The sequence below is a fragment of the Galeopterus variegatus genome, unplaced genomic scaffold (genome assembly GCF_000696425.1).
Source record: "Galeopterus variegatus unplaced genomic scaffold, G_variegatus-3.0.2 Scaffold7989, whole genome shotgun sequence".
Classification (NCBI taxonomy): Eukaryota; Metazoa; Chordata; class Mammalia; order Dermoptera; family Cynocephalidae; genus Galeopterus; species Galeopterus variegatus.
The window spans coordinates 74065-92711 of NW_007734100.1; the positions used below are offsets into that span (position 1 = coordinate 74065).

At 33.0% G+C, this 18647-nt stretch overlaps 1 protein-coding gene across 1 annotated transcript in view; it reads left to right on the forward strand.

Moving 5' to 3' along the window:
- Window positions 1-7570, forward strand: part of C1D (C1D nuclear receptor corepressor) — a 22802-nt gene extending 15232 nt beyond the window's left edge. Inside the window, exons 2-5 of the mRNA XM_008592523.1 lie at window positions 2489-2635; window positions 3532-3598; window positions 3912-3967; window positions 6694-7570. Of these exons, the coding sequence (XP_008590745.1) occupies window positions 2498-2635; window positions 3532-3598; window positions 3912-3967; window positions 6694-6858 (426 nt within the window). The 5' untranslated portion in view covers window positions 2489-2497 and the 3' untranslated portion in view covers window positions 6859-7570. The remainder of the gene's footprint in view (window positions 1-2488; window positions 2636-3531; window positions 3599-3911; window positions 3968-6693) is intronic.
- The last annotated feature ends 11077 nt before the right edge of the window (window positions 7571-18647 follow it).

An 18647-nucleotide genomic window follows, 5' to 3' on the forward strand; every position in this document is an offset into this window, starting at 1 on the left:
AGACATTTTTCCTCCATGTTTTTTTTTTTTCCTTGTCCTTTTTGAGACCGGCCGCACCACGCTCAGCCATTTTGAGACCGGCCGCACCACGCTCAGCCAGTGAGCGCTATGAGCGCACCGGTCATCCCTATATAGGATCCGAACCCGCGGCGGGAGCGCCGCACCCTCCCGAGTGTGCCACAGGCTCGGCCCTATTTTTTTTTTTTTTTAAAGATGACTGGTAAGAGGATCTTAACCATTGAATTGGTGTTGTCAGCACCACGCTCTCCCAAGTGAGCTAACCGGCCATCCCTATATAGGGATCCGAACCCACAGCCTTGGTGTTATCAGTACCATACTCTCCCAAGTGAGCCATGGTTCGGCCCTTTTCCCCCCAGTTTTTATGTAGTTCAGTCTGTTAGCCCTTTCCTTTTATAGCATTTGGGTTTCATTTGGATGATATAACTATTTTACATAATCTAATACATTTATACTTTTACATTTTTAATTCATTTCGAGGTTATTTTTGTTTATGATGAAATAGGTATTTAAATTTTCCATCTTTTTAAAAATATTCTTAAACAGTTAAATACCTTAGGAATTAATTGTTTCTTGAAAGTTTGGAAGAAATTACCTATAAAATCTTCTAGGCCTGGAACATTTTTGTAGGGTAAGTCTTTGACTACCTTGTAATGTTTTTTTCTGTGGTTAATGGTCTATATAGTTTATGTACTTCTTTTTAGTTTTGGTAATTGATTTCTTCCCAGAACATCATTTTTTTCATCCCCATTTTCAAATGTATTGATTTAAAATTCTACATAAAGAGAAGAAGTACTAAATCTTCTCAATATTTGCAGTGTATCATCTGTACTTAAACACCTTTATCTGGGAAACAAATGCTGGAGCCATCCTCTGACAGACCTGTAGATTGGTTTACCTGTTTTCAGACCTTATGGCCCATGATCCAGGGGTTATCACTAGATTCTCATTCTCTTTTGTTTGTAAGGTTCCTTGACTCTGTTTCCTATCAGTCTGATCCTGTTTGCTCTTTGGCTTACAGAATTTCTACTGTTGAGATCTGCTGGATGGGTATATGCTCTTCTTGATTTATAGCATTTTTATTTTTGTATTTCTATATTTCTTCCATAATTTTGGAGGGATTTGGGGAGGGATGAGAAGCAAGTGCATATTTTCAGTTAATCTTTTGAAATAGAAGTTACAGTTCTTCCTGTGTGGTTTTCTTTTATCATAGTCCTTTGTTTAATTGCTGGTTGCACAGTAGTTGGATAGTAACTTTACAGCTCAAGTAGTGATAGTCAGATGGACTTAACTTTTTTTTTTTTTTTTAAATGAAACCAGATGTCTCAGTGGAATATACACTCATGAGAAGGAATGTTGATATATTGTGATAAAATATTCAAGTAGTATTTTTAAAACTTAAAAGATATAATCATAACAGTTAGAACTATATGGAACTTTACAGATCATTATTTTGTGGATGAGGAATTTAAGACCCAGAGAAATCCAGTGGTTCATCTAAGGTGACAAAGTCAGTGATCAAGCAAGACGGAAGGCCTAAGTCTCTTTATTTTCATTCTTCTATGCTCCTTGTTATTATACACATTCTTGCTGTTTTCTTTTGCTATGTAATGGAGATGTTTCTGCTTCTAAACAATTTTTTTTAACCTAAAGATGTTACATATGGCTTGGAATTGCTTCTGAAATTTGGTCTTAGATATTTTATTTAATACATCGATGTGGATTTTGCATTTTTTCACATAGATAATAATTATTGTAAGTGGAAATTTTAAAAGAATTGGCTGTCATGGTATGCTCTGTTGTAAATAAAAACCATACAGTTTATTTCTCCCAAGTTTCCTCTTTTCTGTTCATAGACATTATATGACTTATGGACTCTTTGAATTTCTTATTAATATTTTAAAGAAGCTTAAGGCATATAAATATATACAGGCTTGAAAATGATTTCAGTGATAAATAATCAAGATATTTCAGACCTAATATTTCTAATTTTTTAGTTTAATATAACATGCTGCTAATCAACACCTAAATTTAGAAGGCTAAAATACATAAGCTTTTTTAACAAAAAGCATTTTGCTTATTTCTTCACAAGCATTAGGGGATGTATTTATTGAAATTCATTGCTTTGCTTGGTCTTTTAACTTCAACAGAGAGTTTTTAAAATGTAGGATTTTGATTATTGATATCTCACTATTGATAATCATGTCTCTAGCGCTTTAAAAGTGTTGAGGGTTTTATATGTGTAGCATTAGTGGACTTCTGTGGGTTCCCCCTGCAGGTAACTTAAGAAGAGGAGAAGTTGGAATGTAGTTACACTAGAGTTATATTCTAAGATTTGTTTAATTATCTTCAGGTTTCAACTCTTTTAGTGCTTTTGAAATACATAATAAAACCTATTTTTTTTTTTAAGTAAACCAAAGAACAAGTTCTGTCTCCCATATCAATTCTAAGAATTTATTTTTTTTTACAGTTGGTCATAATGGCAGGTGAAGCAATTAATGAAGACTATCCAGTAGAAATTCATGAGTATTTATCAACGTTTGAGAATTCCATTGGTGCTGTGGATGAGATGCTGAAGACCATGATGTCCGTTTCTAGAAATGAGTTGTTGCAGAAGGTATTTTAAAAATGTAATTCCTAGGCTGTCCGGTTAGCTCAGTTGGTTAGAGCACAGCATTATAACACCAAGGTCACAGATTCAGATCTCTGCACTGGCCAGCTGCCAAAAAACCAAACAAAAAACCCCCTCAAAACTAAAAATGTAGTTCCTGAAAATGAATTTCAAAAAAACAGACTGCTGTTTTATGAAACGTATGGAGAAATAGATTAGTGATACATGTCCCTTTCCCTCCTTTATTTCAATTTTATAAGTATTTGGGTATTTTTAGGGGATAAACTAAAACAAGACTCCAGCCTTAGGAAACACCTAACTATATTTTTATTTTGACTTGGTTTTGAAAAAAAAAAAGAAGCACTCATAGCAGTCTTTTTGACAGACTCTTCTTATCTTTGACTTTTTAAGTATTATGATGGTTTTATCAGAGTTTCTGGAAACCCTATAAGACAAAAACAGTAAATTGATGTTGACAGTCTAAAACAAATCTCATTATGTTTCTTCTGTCTTTGGTATTGCCGAAGCATTTTAGCCTGCTTCTTATACATAAGTGCATTATGTACAATGTTTATATTGATAAATTACTTTTGACATACAAAGCCCAGATTGTAACTCTCAAAATTAAAATAATTCACAATAATTTTTTTGAGGTTATATTTATTCTGTGTCCAACTAAAGATGACACCCTGAAGTGAAAATTTGTGACAGAAGTCACTGATTAAGAAAACTTCTGTTTGCAAATTATTTCTAGATCATTTGGTTGTTGGATTATAGGAAGTGAAAAAAAAAAAAAAATGATTCTTTGATATGTTGTGCTTGGTGAAAGTTTAAAATGTTATCTGATGATGTTCAAAGTTTGTGTCTATATTTCTTTTTTCTTTCTCTCTCTTTTTTAATAGTTGGACCCACTTGAACAAGCAAAAGTGGATTTAGTTTCTGCATACACATTAAATTCCATGTTTTGGGGTATGTACATTACTTTGGAGTTAATTAGAAAGCAAATTATTTATTGTGTCAAAGGTGATTTATTTTTTAAATACTAGTAATTTATATATGATTATGCTTTATAGCAATTTTAAATGATATTTATCTCTTTTTAATCAGAATACTGGTTGCCTGTGAGCCACTCATACATTTAATATTACATAGAGGTTGAATAATTTAATATGTAATTAATCATTTGTGTGACTTTCCTTTCTTGTGAGTAACTAGAATTTTAACTGGAATGTTCTTAATTAATATATATACCATTTTATTCCACGAAATCTTTCTCCTTTAGTTTATTTGGCAACTCAAGGAGTTAATCCTAAGGAACATCCAGTAAAGCAGGAATTGGTAAGATTTCAGTGAATTTCTTTTTATTTTACATGTCTATTTGTTGTAGTATTCCTGAAAGTTAAGTCATATTACCTTTATCACACTATTTATGGAGAACAAAATTAGAGTTGAAATTATGAAAGTGAGCCAGATATTATCATGTCTTTGGTTTTTCTTTCTCTTACTTTTGTCATAGAAAGGGTGTTCCATATATTACATAAATCTCTGGATGGGAAAATGTTATGATTCTAGTAATTATTTATAACTTCCATATTATTTTTCCTATAAATTCTTGAAATCCTGTTCATCTCTAGTACTACTATATATATATATATATTTTTTTTTTTTAACTCTTATGCAATTCTTGAAAGTATATTCTAGTTGATTTACTAGCAAAGACGGGAAAGTTTCTCCCCGACCTTTTCAATTCCTCCATTAATTCATTTTCTCAGCAGTAAAGAATCCAGTTCAGCAACAAAGCTAAAAGCTTTTTTGGCACCAGTTGTATGTGTACTGTCCAGTAATTCTGCATTAGTGACATATTTACAACCTGTAATAAATCTTCTAGTTTTGTCTTTGTATTCCATTTAGATGTATAAGTACGGTATATAAGGTCTGGTATCTTGGAGTTTTTGCTGACTTCAAAAATTAAATCATATCATTCAATTTGAAGGAAAATATTAGAAATCAAACTTATGGTTATCTTGTTGATTTGGCTTTATGAATAAGAATATTAATAAATTTATTCTTTGTGTTTATAAAATATTAGGTAAATATATATGTGAAATACACTTGACATTATATTCTTGTTCTCAAGTCTTTTGGTAGTTTTGTTATGTATGTTATCTACAACTTAGTGAAGCACCTGGTCATTTATTTTTAAAAAATAAATGAACTAGATCTTTTGTCTTCATTTTTTAAATGTGTGGACTAAGACATTTTCTCCTTTTAAAGTTCCTTGGGGAAAGTGAATTTATTTTTAAATACAGCAATTGTGAAAAATATTTAAAAGAAAAGTGTAAAGCAATATGATACACATGTCTTGGTTGGACCAATGATACTGGCTTTAAACCGTAAGAAGTATGGCTTTTGTCATCTGTTTTTAACTTTCTAATGTAGACTTTACATTTATAAAATTTCTTTTTTTCCTTTAGCACAATTATTTGCAGTACCTTATACTGTCTTTGTATCTAAAAGGATAAGATCAGTTGTCTTCTTTCTTCCTCAGAACCCACTTTATGGAGGAGAACATTAACATTGTGGACAAGGGTTGGCAAATACAAATCATACATAAACCTATTCCCCTTGTCTTACCTTGTGACAGACATTATTAATTGATCACAGAGTTAGTGTGTGATAGGAAACCTATTTGCCTTATATATAACAAATGGGGAAAGGCGCTGAAAATAGTCAGTTTATACATTCAATAAATATTTGAGTGCCTACTCTGAGCCAGCCATTATTTCCAAGAGAGATTCCTCAGTGAATAAATAAAGCTGATCCCTGCCCTTGTGGCAGACACCTGAGTGTATCTAATGGAGGGGGACAAACAATAAAAATAATAAAATAAACAAGCAATAAATATGTATGAATATGTAGTATGTTAGAAAGTTATGTATTATGGGAAAAAAAAATAATTAGAGCAGGGTAGGGGGGTTTGGAGTGCTTGGGTAGGATTGCAATTTCAAATGTCAAAGTCGGGGCCTCACTGACAAACTTAACATTTGAGCAGACTAGAAGGAAGAGAGGGAGTGGTTGTGTAGATATTTGTGGGAAGATTATTCCAGGCTGAGGAATAAGCAGGGCAAAGGCCCCCAGGCAGGGCCGTGTGGGTGTGTGCTGCAGCTGGTATCCACTATTGGGAGGACTGTGGTTTTTACTCTGAGAAATAGGGAGCCCTTTGAGGGTTTTGAGCAAGTAGCCAGTCTTTTTACAAAGAAAGATTTCTAAGATTCTGCATTTTTCTGTGTATGTTTATGTAACTATTTTGATTATTTTAATGGAACTTGCTTTCAAGAAGCAATCAGTCATTTACCCTGCTGTTTTATAGCTCTCATCAACTTTATTTCTCCATTTGAAGTATAGGATAGCCATTTATGCTGATTAATGGTCTCAGAAAGATTCAAAGTGGTATGGCAACATATTACATTTCTTACCTTGTAAAGTTTGATTAGAACTGTATATTTTATTAGAAAATTTCATGCACTTATCAATCAAAATTATGAAATTGAATAAAAGATCTTATATTTTCATTCCACCTTTTAAAATTGTGACATTGGATGGTAACATAAAAAAATAGTTAATATCTATTTCCTGTTTATAAAAATTTTAGAATAATTTGTATGTTACAAGGGTATGAGAGCTCAGATTTTAGATTTTACACTTCAGATGCAAAACAGTTAATATGTGAATTTAGGTTAATGCTAATTAAAAAAAATGTATAACCACATATAAACAATTCAATGTTTATCTCTAGTGATGTTAGAATGGTTCTTCCTCTTCGGAAACACTCAGAACACTTCTGAAATGACTTTTTAATGTGTGCGTTCCCCTCAGACTGTGAACTCCAGGAGAGTGTGGAGCATGTTTATCTTACTCACTTGGATTTACTAGCACTGTGTACTTAATAGATAGTAATTACATATCTGTTGAATTTAACTGAAGTATAGCATAATAAAACTTAGTGGTGGTGAACAGCTTAGTAAATCCATTGCCTACCTTTCTTTCTTATTTTTGTCTTTAAGGAAAGAATCAGAGTATACATGAACAGAGTCAAGGAAATAACAGATAAGAAAAAGGCTGGCAAGCTCGACCGAGGTGCAGCTTCAAGATTTGTAAAAAATGCCCTCTGGGAACCCAAACCCAAAAATGCATCAAAAATTGCCAATAAAGGAAAAAGTAAAACTTAGCTTTTTGGTTTTGGCACACATATATTCAAAAAGTATATCATTTTTATTGTTTTCTCAAAAGATGATTATGTGGCAATGCAAGGTTTAAATGTATTCCTTACTGAATGCATATATAAATTTACACTTTAAATTTGTAATGCTTAGTACTTATTTTCCCCAGAAAGATTAAGTTATCTTTATTGATTTCTCTATACAACACTGAGGTTTTTAACATTGTCATATATTTTATGTTTATAGTTTACTGTCTCTTTTGATGAGACTCTTACTTCCATATGTAGGTCAATCTTGCAAATACCAGTTTATAAGCAATTGTGAAATTTAAGTTAAATGTTCTTTGTAAACATTTATACTATTTTAAGAGAATAATGACCTTATGCAGTATGCTATCTGTAGACTTAAGTTATAAGTACATCTGTTTTCACTATATGATATTAAGAAAGAATGAAATAACTTAAATGTTAATTTTTTTCTGTGTAGTTACTTTATCATGTTTTCATGATTTTAGGAATTACCGTTTTTTTGATATTCAAAGTATGAAATTAAAACTTTAAGGTTGTACTTTTAACTCTTGGAACACTTCCTCTGTGTCTCATTTAAAATAAAATATATTCTCATTAACTTTAGATGGGAAATAAGGTTGTATGTTGATGCCTGAATTTTGGCATAATGGCTATACCCTCTCAATAAAAGCTGTAAATGTTGCATAGCTAAACTGTGTTGTTCCTTTCTTTCTTTTTTCTTTTTTTTTTTTTTTTTTTTTTTTTTTTTGAGTAAATTTGCCTTTCCAATTAGGAAGATATGTTTTAGAAGTCATCACCAATATAGAAATTCATGAGTTTTTGTTCCTAATGCATAGTGCTCATAGTTCTCTTGGTCTCACTTTTTCAGATTTTTTGATTACATGTTTTCAAGGTAATATCAAGGACATACAAGCATTTTGGAACAACTTTCCATGTTACGTAATGCCACTTAAGCAGAGGAGAAATCCAAAAAAGATTACATTGTGTTTATATTCTGTTTTATTTTTCTGGGATATTTGTTACAGAAAATTCTACATATTAAGCTTTTCTTAAAAATATCTAATCCCATGAATTTTAATTATATGCTCTTAATGCTTTCAGTCTTTGAATCCACATCATTATGTGCAGGAATGCCAAGTATAATAAAGGACTTTAATTTTTGAAAAAGGAGTTGTTAAAATTTTCTGTGTGATTAATTCTCCATAAGTAACCTTGAAGAAATGGATTTCTTGATTTATAGTATCAGATATTGGAAATGGTCTTAAAATGTAATGGATTTTGTAAAGCATGTTGAACTCTTTCTACGACACATGAAGAGGAAGTCACTGATAGATGTGGAAAGTCTCTCCTGGCTATAATGTGAGACAGTTTTTGAAGTGGAAGAACATTTATGAACATTTATAATTTCACTCCTTTTATACCTTCACCCTCTGGAATTTCAAGCAATTTTTAAAAATCTTCATGAGAAATAAGGGTTATTATTAAGATCAAGTGTAATATACATGTCTTTTTGTTATTTTTTGCAAAGAAACATAATTTATATTTGTGTATATTTCCTAATTTCATAAAGGAAAATAGATTAAATGAAAAGTGTCATATAATTGCAGAGACTCATTAGCCAAATTATCGGTTTGTGAAAGTCCAACTCTGCATTCTATTTAAGTGGAGATTTTTAAGTTAATAATTCAGTGTTAGTAATAAAAAAAATGGCTTGAGAGTATTCCATTTTATTAGGTAGAATTTTAAATACTAATTACTTAGCACTTAATAAGGTGCTGAATGGCAGTAGTGCATTGGGTTGCTTATTTGTTGCTTGTTTACTAATTCCACAAATATACAATACTCAGTGACATTTACATTGCCAGGTACTATGCTAGGCGCTAGGTTCCGGAAAAGACAACTCCAGTCTTTATCCTATTTTTATAAAGTGTTATTAAAAAAATAGTTTTTTTGTTCAATTCAGTTTTTCAGAGTTACTGGAAAATTTATGACAAATTGTGCTCATTAGCCTTAGTCAGAACCATAAAGGGTGATGGGTTATCTATTTGACTATGGTGCAGTTATACTTAACATAGTTTGTTCCAAATGACAGTCTGCTCTAAGTTTAGATGTTAATTACGTCTTTTATTAATCTCTTTGGGAATTAACAAGTTGGAGAGGTTGCAGCTATAGATATTTTTTAGATTAGAATTATAGACTATTAATCTAATACTAAATAATGAGATCTTGTCTTTTAATATTATTTTAAGTACAATTTTATTCTTCATAGTTGCAGGATGGGAATTCATTTTAGTGGAGTAGAATATGTTAAGAGAAAAATTGAAGCTTGAATTATGGTTTACATTCCTGGAATTAGGAGGTTATGTCAAGTTGATTAGTTTTTAAGATACCCTGCAGATTAAAAAATTCTACTTATCTATTAGAAATGGATTGGTATTATTTCTAAATAAGACTTTTTTCTTTTCTTTTTTTTTTTTTTCAAAAGATGACCGGTAAGGGGATCTCAACCCTTGGCTTGGTGATTCAAGCTTCAATTTTTCTCTTAACATATTCTACTCCACTAAAATGAATGATAACTGCTGCATCTCTTGTGTCTAAAACAGAACACGGCACACAGGAGAAATTCAATAAACATCTGATGAAATTCAAGCTTCAATTTTTCTCTTAACATATTCTACTCCACTAAAATGAATGATAACTGCTGCATCTCTTGTGTCTAAAACAGAACACGGCACACAGGAGAAATTCAATAAACATCTGATGAAATTCAAGCTTCAATTTTTCTCTTAACATATTCTACTCCACTAAAATGAATGATAACTGCTGCATCTCTTGTGTCTAAAACAGAACACGGCACACAGGAGAAATTCAATAAACATCTGATGAAATTCAAGCTTCAATTTTTCTCTTAACATATTCTACTCCACTAAAATGAATGATAACTGCTGCATCTCTTGTGTCTAAAACAGAACACGGCACACAGGAGAAATTCAATAAACATCTGATGAAATTCAAGCTTCAATTTTTCTCTTAACATATTCTACTCCACTAAAATGAATGATAACTGCTGCATCTCTTGTGTCTAAAACAGAACACGGCACACAGGAGAAATTCAATAAACATCTGATGAAATTCAAGCTTCAATTTTTCTCTTAACATATTCTACTCCACTAAAATGAATGATAACTGCTGCATCTCTTGTGTCTAAAACAGAACACGGCACACAGGAGAAATTCAATAAACATCTGATGAAATTCAAGCTTCAATTTTTCTCTTAACATATTCTACTCCACTAAAATGAATACACCAAGCCAAGGGTTGAGATCCCCTTACCGGTCATCTTTTGAAAAAAAAAAAAAGAAAAGAAAAAAGTCTTATTTAGAAATAATACCAATCCATTCTCTTTTTTATTATTTGCTTTTCAGTTTAGTGTTGCCTTTAAGGTGCACCATTTCAGTTTGGCGGCTACAATAAATGACTGAAGGAAATTGAAGATGATAATTCAACATTTCAAGATGCTTCTGCTGAAATGAATGTAGACCTATCCAGGGCTTGAATTTAAAGTTTATAGTAATACATTTTTATAGCCAAGTAACGAGGAAATTCACGATGATATGATTTGAATGAGATGATTAGGAGAAATAGAAAAGGGTACCTTCAATTCCTTGTTATGTAGGTATTATCTATTGAGATGCTATGTTGAAAAATATTATTGTAAAAAGAATAGAAGCTTGTTATACACAATTCGCTATAGAGTGCAATTTATTTTGGGCTTTATCTAAAAATAGTTATTAAAAAAGCAAAAGATTATTATAACAAGGATTCACCTCTGAATCTAGTGCTATATAGCAGTGGATTGCCTATGGTCCATGTTGTAATGTATTTGGCTGGTATCCTTTCATTTGGTGACCTTGGATCTTTCTAATAATGCATTTTTTGACTTATTTAAACTGAAATAAATGGCTACCCTAGTTCTGAGACTTTCTTCTCTATTTTTCCCTTAAGAAAAATTATTATTTAAAATTGTGCATAGTAGTTGCTGGTTCTTGTGGGTTTTGACATTTGTGACTTAGCATTTGTGATTTTTACTATTTGTGAGTGACTTTTAGAGGTCCAAGGAGTATATAGAATTTTGTTATTTTGCCAAGGCACAATTTTAATTCCTGCTAAATTCCATACAGGAAAGCATTACTGAGCTAATGATCTAGCCTAGCTAAACTCTAAGCACTTTGTCTTGTTCATTTATTCCCTTATTCATCAGATGTTTATTGAATTTCTCCTGTGTGCCGTGTTCTGTTTTAGACACAAGAGATGCAGCAGTTATCCAAACATGGTTGTAGTGGTTGGGAGATGTCAAATTTTTATCATGTGAAAACTGACTGCTATGGGTTGAATTGTGTTCCCCCAAAATTCATATATTGAAATCCTAAGGCTCAGTACCTCATATTGTAACCTTATTTAGAAATAGTTTTTACAGATGTAATTAGTGAAGATGAGGTCATTAGGGTGGGTCCTAATTCAATACGACAGGTGTTCTTATAAAAAGGGGAAATTTGGACACAAACACATTCACACAAGGAGAACACGATGTGAAGATGAAGGCAGAGATGAGAGTGATGCTTCTATGAGTATAAGCCAAGGAGCACAGAAGCTTGCCAGCGAACCATCAGAAGCTAGTTAGAGCCTTGGAACAGATTCTCAGAGCCCTCAGAATGAACCACCTCTGCTGACACTGTGATCTTGGACTTCTAGCCTACAGAACTGTGAGACAGTACATTTCTGTTGCATAAACCACCCAGTTTTTGTGCTGTGTTATGGCAGCCCTAGCAAACAAATACAGTCGCTATTAAGTGAAGGCAAACTATTAAAAAGATTAATAACTTGGGTGTGAAAGTATGTATAAGAAACTGACACAAGATGAAAATATAATTCTGAAAAAAAAAAACAGGAACCTGTGTAAACTTACTCAGGAATATTTTTGAATTTGGGCCAGGATCTCAGGACTTATACCTTGAATCATCAAAGGTCTGTTACATTCTTTCTAAAGCCAGAATGTTCAGACCTTTCTAACATATTGTCAGTTATGATTGACTATGCTATCTTCTAAACTTTGTTATCGTGGTTTGAACAAACTCATTTCCCTGAAGGAAAGAAAACCCTGTCAGGTTTCCATGGAGAGGAGACTTTCACCAAGCCCATTATCATAAGCCATGTGGTCTTGTCCTAATGTAATGCAGCAGTCAGGATCAAATAATGAAAATAAATACTTAAAACATCTTATGTAAGTCGTGTGTAATTAGTGCTCTTGGATGAGTACATACTGCTGGAAAAAATCCCATATTAATCTGGATAGAGATGTTTTAAAGAATGTCTTTTTTTCCCTCCTGAATTCTTAACTGTATAGTGTACTATTCAGTTTTGTTTCTTTAAAGTTAGGTATTAGAGAACTCAGAAGTGAGTTTTTACTCTTAATGATTTGGGTCCAGTTCAATTTTTTTTTTTTGGTGGCTGGTCAATACAGGGATCGAACCCTGGACCTCGGTGTTACCAATACTATGCTCTAACCAACTGAGCTAACCAGCCAGCCTAGTTTTTTTTTTTTTTTAAATATCGTAAATGCTGCTTATTGGTTTTTAGCTTTTAGAATCAACTGATAGATAAAACATGAGATAAGAATGTAAATAAAATCGACCTTGATAATATAAATGTAGACATATAATAGAAGTGAGGTAGAAATGGGGGAGGAGAGAAGAATGCATTCTGATAGGGTGAGAAATCCAGATGCTGTACAAAACTGATGGATGAATAAAATTTTAAGGAGATTTTAAGTTACAAAGATATTATCTATGTTGTTCTTTTTAATTCTTCCATCTGAAGGAGTTGGCAGGGAGAGTAGTATAGTTAAATCCTAATTTTTAGGCTGGGGACATCAGTAGATGATGTCCAATGATAAGCAATGTAGATGTTAGGAAGGCAAACTCCAGAAACAAAGAAATGGCTTTCAAGTGATAATCCCTTGCATGAGTGGGGTGAAGCAGGAGCACAGGGTTTCATTTTGTTTTTGCTTTTGCCATGCAAAAAGAAATGAGGAAAAATGTTGTACTGACCAGCAACAAAATTTGCTCAAAGAAGGAGCATGACAATCAGATACCTCAGTGAATACAAGTAATTTAGTTTTTGAAATTTTAGGTGATGAAACACTTCTGTGAAGGGAAAGTAATATAAAAAAATAAGTATGGCAGCAAGTATTTCATTGTTTTATATATATATATATATATATATACACACACACACACACACACACACATACGGTCTGTAGGCATTTAATGCTTTTTATAAATTAGGGCCTAGTTTAATTTTAATTTTAGTCAAGTTATATTCCAGATATAGCTGGAAATAAGTGCTCTTATTTGGAACTGGTTCTTTTTCTAATCTGTCTTCCATACTATTTTGAAACTTCTAAATATTGTTCAAGGTAAATTTAGACACTACAATAGGAGGGTTATCATATGTAAGTGATAGTATGATCTTTGCTTAAATGTTGTGTGTGTGTGTTTCGGCAACTGGCTGGTACAGGGATCAAACCCTGGATCTTGGTGTTATCAGCACCCATGCTCTAACCAACTGAACTAACTGGCCAGAGGCTGAATGTTTTAATAATCCTGAATTGGAAGAGGAATTTTACTGTACCTAATTTTCCTAAGGGGAGGCTAGTTCCTAGAAAACGTGCTTATGATCTTGTCTCACTGCAAACCAATTGGATTATAATGGAAATCGACTCTTCAGTATCAGAAGTTCGACATGTCAGATATGGCAAAATGTAAAATCTTTTTAGAATTTGTCCTAAGAAGAATCAAAACAAAATTGGGTTTAAGGAATTAGAATTACTAGATTTTATCACCTTTTAAAATTTGTAAAAAAACACTAATAAAGACCAACCTACTAGTGTTTTCCCAATTATTGACACCACTTAAAAATTTATTTTAGCATTTATTTGAAGTTTTCCAGCTGCATTATGTTGTTTAAATACAAAACACTGGAAATACCTTTAACAAAGTTTCAGTCTTTCAGCTACGCATTTAAAATAACAAAATAATTTCAATATATAGCATTGAAAAGAGATGTTAAAATCAGCTTTTGGAAATAGTGTTAATGTATGTTTTAATTATTTTATGGGAGGAACTATGTTCAACTTAATACATATCTTCTTAAACTTTGATTTGCTAAGCTTAATTCTTATGTAGGGACTTGAAATTTGCAGAAACATTTGAAATAATCATCTCAAACTATAATTGTGTGAGATGTTTGCGTTGCCTGTATTCCCCTTCTCTCTTATGTGTAATTAAAAAACTTAATAGTCAACTTTATTTTTTAAGGCACTTTTAGGTTTACAGGGGAAGTGCAGGAAGTTCTTTATGCACTGTTTCCATACATGCACAACCTCCCTCACTGATGACATCTTGAACCGCAGTGGTACATTTGTTACAATTGATGACCTACATTGACACATCATTATCACCCAAAGTCTGTAGCTTACATTAGTGTTCACTCTTGGTGGTGTACATTCTATGGGTTTGGACAAATGTGTAATGACATGGATCTACCATTGCAGTATCAAACAGAGTAGTTTCGCCGCCTATGCTCTGCCTGTTCATCCCTGTCTCTTCAAGCCTAACCACTGATCTTTTTACTGACTCTGTAGTTTTGCCTTTTCCAGAATGTCATGTAGTTGTAATCATTCAGTATGTAGCCGTTTCAGATTGGCTTCTTTCACTTAGTAATATGAATTCAGCTTTCCTCCATGTCAATTTTATGACTTGACAGCTCATTTCTTTTTAGCACTGAATAACATTCCATTGTCTGGATGTACCACACTTAGTCCTTCGCCTACTGAAGGACATCTTGGTTGCTTCCAAGTTTTGGCAATTATGGATAAAATTGCTATAAATATCCGTGTGTAGATTTCTGTGTGGATATAAGTTTACAATTCATTTGGGTAAGTATCAAGGGGCTCAATTGCTGAATCGCATGGTAGGAGTATGTTTACTTTTTTAGGAAACTGCCAAACTGTCTTCCAAAGTGGCTGTACCATTTCGCATTCCCATCAGCAATGAATGAGAGTTTCCATTGCTCCACATCATAACCAGCACTTGTTGGTGTTGTAATTTGCTTTCAAAGCTTTTATTTGTAGGTTCTGCCATACATTTTTGTAGAGATTTAAAGCAAAAAAATGATTTACATGGTCAAATGAGATTTAGAAAATCTTAAAATTCTTATGTGGATAAAACTGGAATGGAGCTAGGATCTGCATCCTGAGATGCTGGGAACTAGAACATTTCATTCAGAATAAGACTGGGGCTTTAATTTAAAATGCACCTTAAAAATTCCTTAAACTCCCTGACTCATTGGAAGACATTTTTGTCAGAGATAAATAAGAAATGCTTGTTAATATGTGAGTTGGGAAGCACAACTGAATTTATTAGGGCTGTGTATTTAATGTTATCCGTACCAATTGTTTTAAATGTTCTTGCCTTTTATTATGATAAAGTGAAAAAAGTGGAATAAACGAGGTCTTAAAATTCCCACTGGATTGTCATTTTCACAGCTGGAACCCAGGCACAATGTTTACTTTTTTTTGTACCAGTATCTGTAATTGAAGTATAGGTTGTTAAATTTAAAAAATGATTTACAACAAGTAAAATAATTCTTTAATCATTCCTTTTTCTCTGAATAGTAATTGTTCTGTGTGTGGGGGGGGGTGTATGTTAATGCCATGTATGTGCCCATGTGTGAGGGTGTGTTCATTTATGGCAGCTAATGCAAAGTCCTTGCCATGAGCCAGGCATTGTGTTATCTCAGTTGTGATCTGTACAACAAGCCAATTGAAGTGGGTATTTGTTGTTTTCTGTTTATCGACTGAGGCTCAGAAAGATTAAGCCATGTCCAAGATTACACAATTCGTGAGGCTAGAATGTGAATTCATTCTGGAGACAGCCTTAATACTACTGCCTTTGCCTTAAACTCGTTACTGACCAAGGAACTACACACAGAGGAAGCTTCACAGGAGGAGAGGAACTGGGTCAGTCATGGATGCTATTTGCTATTGGTCAAATTTGCACTGAATTTTCAAACACTAGCTGGTTTCAGCTCAAGTTTATGTGGTGTTATTGTTAATTTTGCACAACAACTTTCAAGCATGATTTGAAGCCATATCTCATTCCTGACAGTGTGCTCTATTGCTGGTGTCAGCAATGGAAAAATCATCCTGAATAGCCATTTTTGATCATGATTGAGTTTGTATTCTACCTCAGACCACCTTAAAACTATTCAAGAAGCATACTATTGTTACATCTGGCTATATTCCTCAAAAACAATTATTTCCTTAAATGTACAGTTTCTATCTCCCCTCTCCCTACCATACAAAACATGCTTTTTGTGGAAAATGGGAAGGAAGTCCCTTTACCAGTCCATAATTAACATTTAAAATATATAGATAGGGCCGGCCAGTGGCTCACTTGGGAGAGCGTGGTGCTGATAACACCAAGTCAAGGGTTAAGATCCCCTTACCAGTCATCTTAAAAAAAAAAAATATATATATATATATATATATATATATATATGTATGTATGTATGTATTTTCTGCCTGTATTCTATTTACACTCAACTGCAAATAGCTTTGCATCCTGCTTCCACTTGATTATAATTGGCATTTTGATGAAACAGTTAATAGAATGTTGCAGTAAACTAGTGTTTATTGAGTGCCTACTATGTGCTGATGCTCAGCTAGCCTCAGGCTAGGAAGAGTGAAGTTCAATGTTCCCACTCTTGCTTGAACTTACTATCCAGAGAAAGTTTTCCCTCAATCTTTACGCAGTACGAAGTAACATTTTTATAATATAACTATCACTTTCAAAATTTCTCACTTTTAACAGTTTGGATTTTAAGGCCTTTCTTAAAGATGTTCATGTGTTTCTTTCATATAGATACATTTTCTGTCCCGTTTTTAGATTTATCTGCATTGCATTTACTGATTAGAAGCACTGGGTGGCAGCAAAAGAACACAGAAGATTTTCTATTTGCTTTTGTGTACACAAAAATGAAGTGAAAGCTGTACTTTGGATTTCATGGATGATGGAGAGGAAAAAATACAATGATTAAAATTTGATATGTAACTGTAGCAGATGAGACCCCAACACATCTCACGACTAAATAAATATTACCCTAAATGAAAAAGTTAAACTTATGTTTTATTATCAAGAGCATATTGTAAAGTTCTTTTTTAGCTTCTATTAGTCACAAAAATATCTTCCAAGATTTTTATGTAATTACTTATTTATAATGATGAGGAAACAAACCCAAACCAGATACTAAGAAAACCTTGTTTAGTGAGAACTTGTGAACAGAGATTTTGAATGTCAAGGAACAATGGAAAAGAGTCACTTTTCTTGACAGCCTGTTTTAAAGAGTGTTCTTAGAGAAAAACTGAGCTTGGAGATATACAGACAAAAGTTTGTTTTCCTTTTTCTTTTTAAAAATTGCTTAGCAAGCAGATTTTGAGAAATGTGAGTCTCTGAAGATTTTATACCAGACCTATAAATTTACAATGGCTCAATTCCAAGCCGAGTGCCTTACACATGGTATCTCAGACTAAAAATGTGAAATGGTCCTGAGGCAGCAACAAGATAGCAAACACTTACTTTATTTTATGTTTTGCACAGAAATTTGAAATCTGTTTAGATGAAAATAGAACTTTCCATTTCTCCCAAATATTTTTCAACCTTATCTTCTTACTTTAAAAGAATCTTTTCTTTTAATTTTTAGAAAAAAATATATTTAGCCTACCTGCAAACTTCTAAACGAGTTACAAAAATGCTAACTGCAGAATGAAAAGGTTGCTTTTGTCCAGGGAGCTGAGTATTGAGCAAAGCCACAGTATTATCATACTGAGCTTATTCCTGGAGGGTTATGGAAGTACAATGTTTGTCTTTCTCCCCCTTCCAGAAAGGGGAAGGAGCCTTCCAGTTTACCTGGAGCCTGAACCCTTCTTGATTTTATTTCTTGTTGGCAACATTATCATTGCTTTCTTATGCATGTATGATATGGATCAGTGAACCTCATATTATTTGACTCTTAATGGAAATGAAGGTTGGGGAAATAGGCAAGTTCCCCCCACCCCCCACCCCCATGAGGTATATGGCTACCAGGGCCTCAATGTTCACTTTCCTTTTATAGTACTGAGGATGTTTCAGCAGTATTTACAGATTCTGAGACCTGGAATCCCAATCTGAATCTATACCTGATAACCGTCCTGGGCTTGGACTCTGGCCGTCAATATCTGTTACAAACCAAGAAAAAGGAGAGAAACATAATTATTTTTTTCACCATTTCCTCTTCTTGGGGAATTTTATTTGGGGGAGGTGGGGAGGGGGAAAACATTTGTATTGTTCCAATGCAAGGTGGATTTGTTTTGTCTTTAGAAACTATGTGGAGTCACTGTGCTGAAATAATCTAATATGCTATTTCTAGGAATCCAAAGTATTTGGGGGCAGAAGGCTATAAATCCCGCTGGAAAATTTCTAGGAAAGAAATTTAATCTGCCCATCCCACCATGTCTATCATTATGTCACATGATTTTCATTTATTTGTATTGGCTACTTATTAAGAAATTACGCTGGAAAATTTCTAGGAAAGAAATTTAATCTGCCCATCCCAACATGTCTATCATTATGTCACATGATTTTCATTTATTTGTATTGGCTACTTATTAAG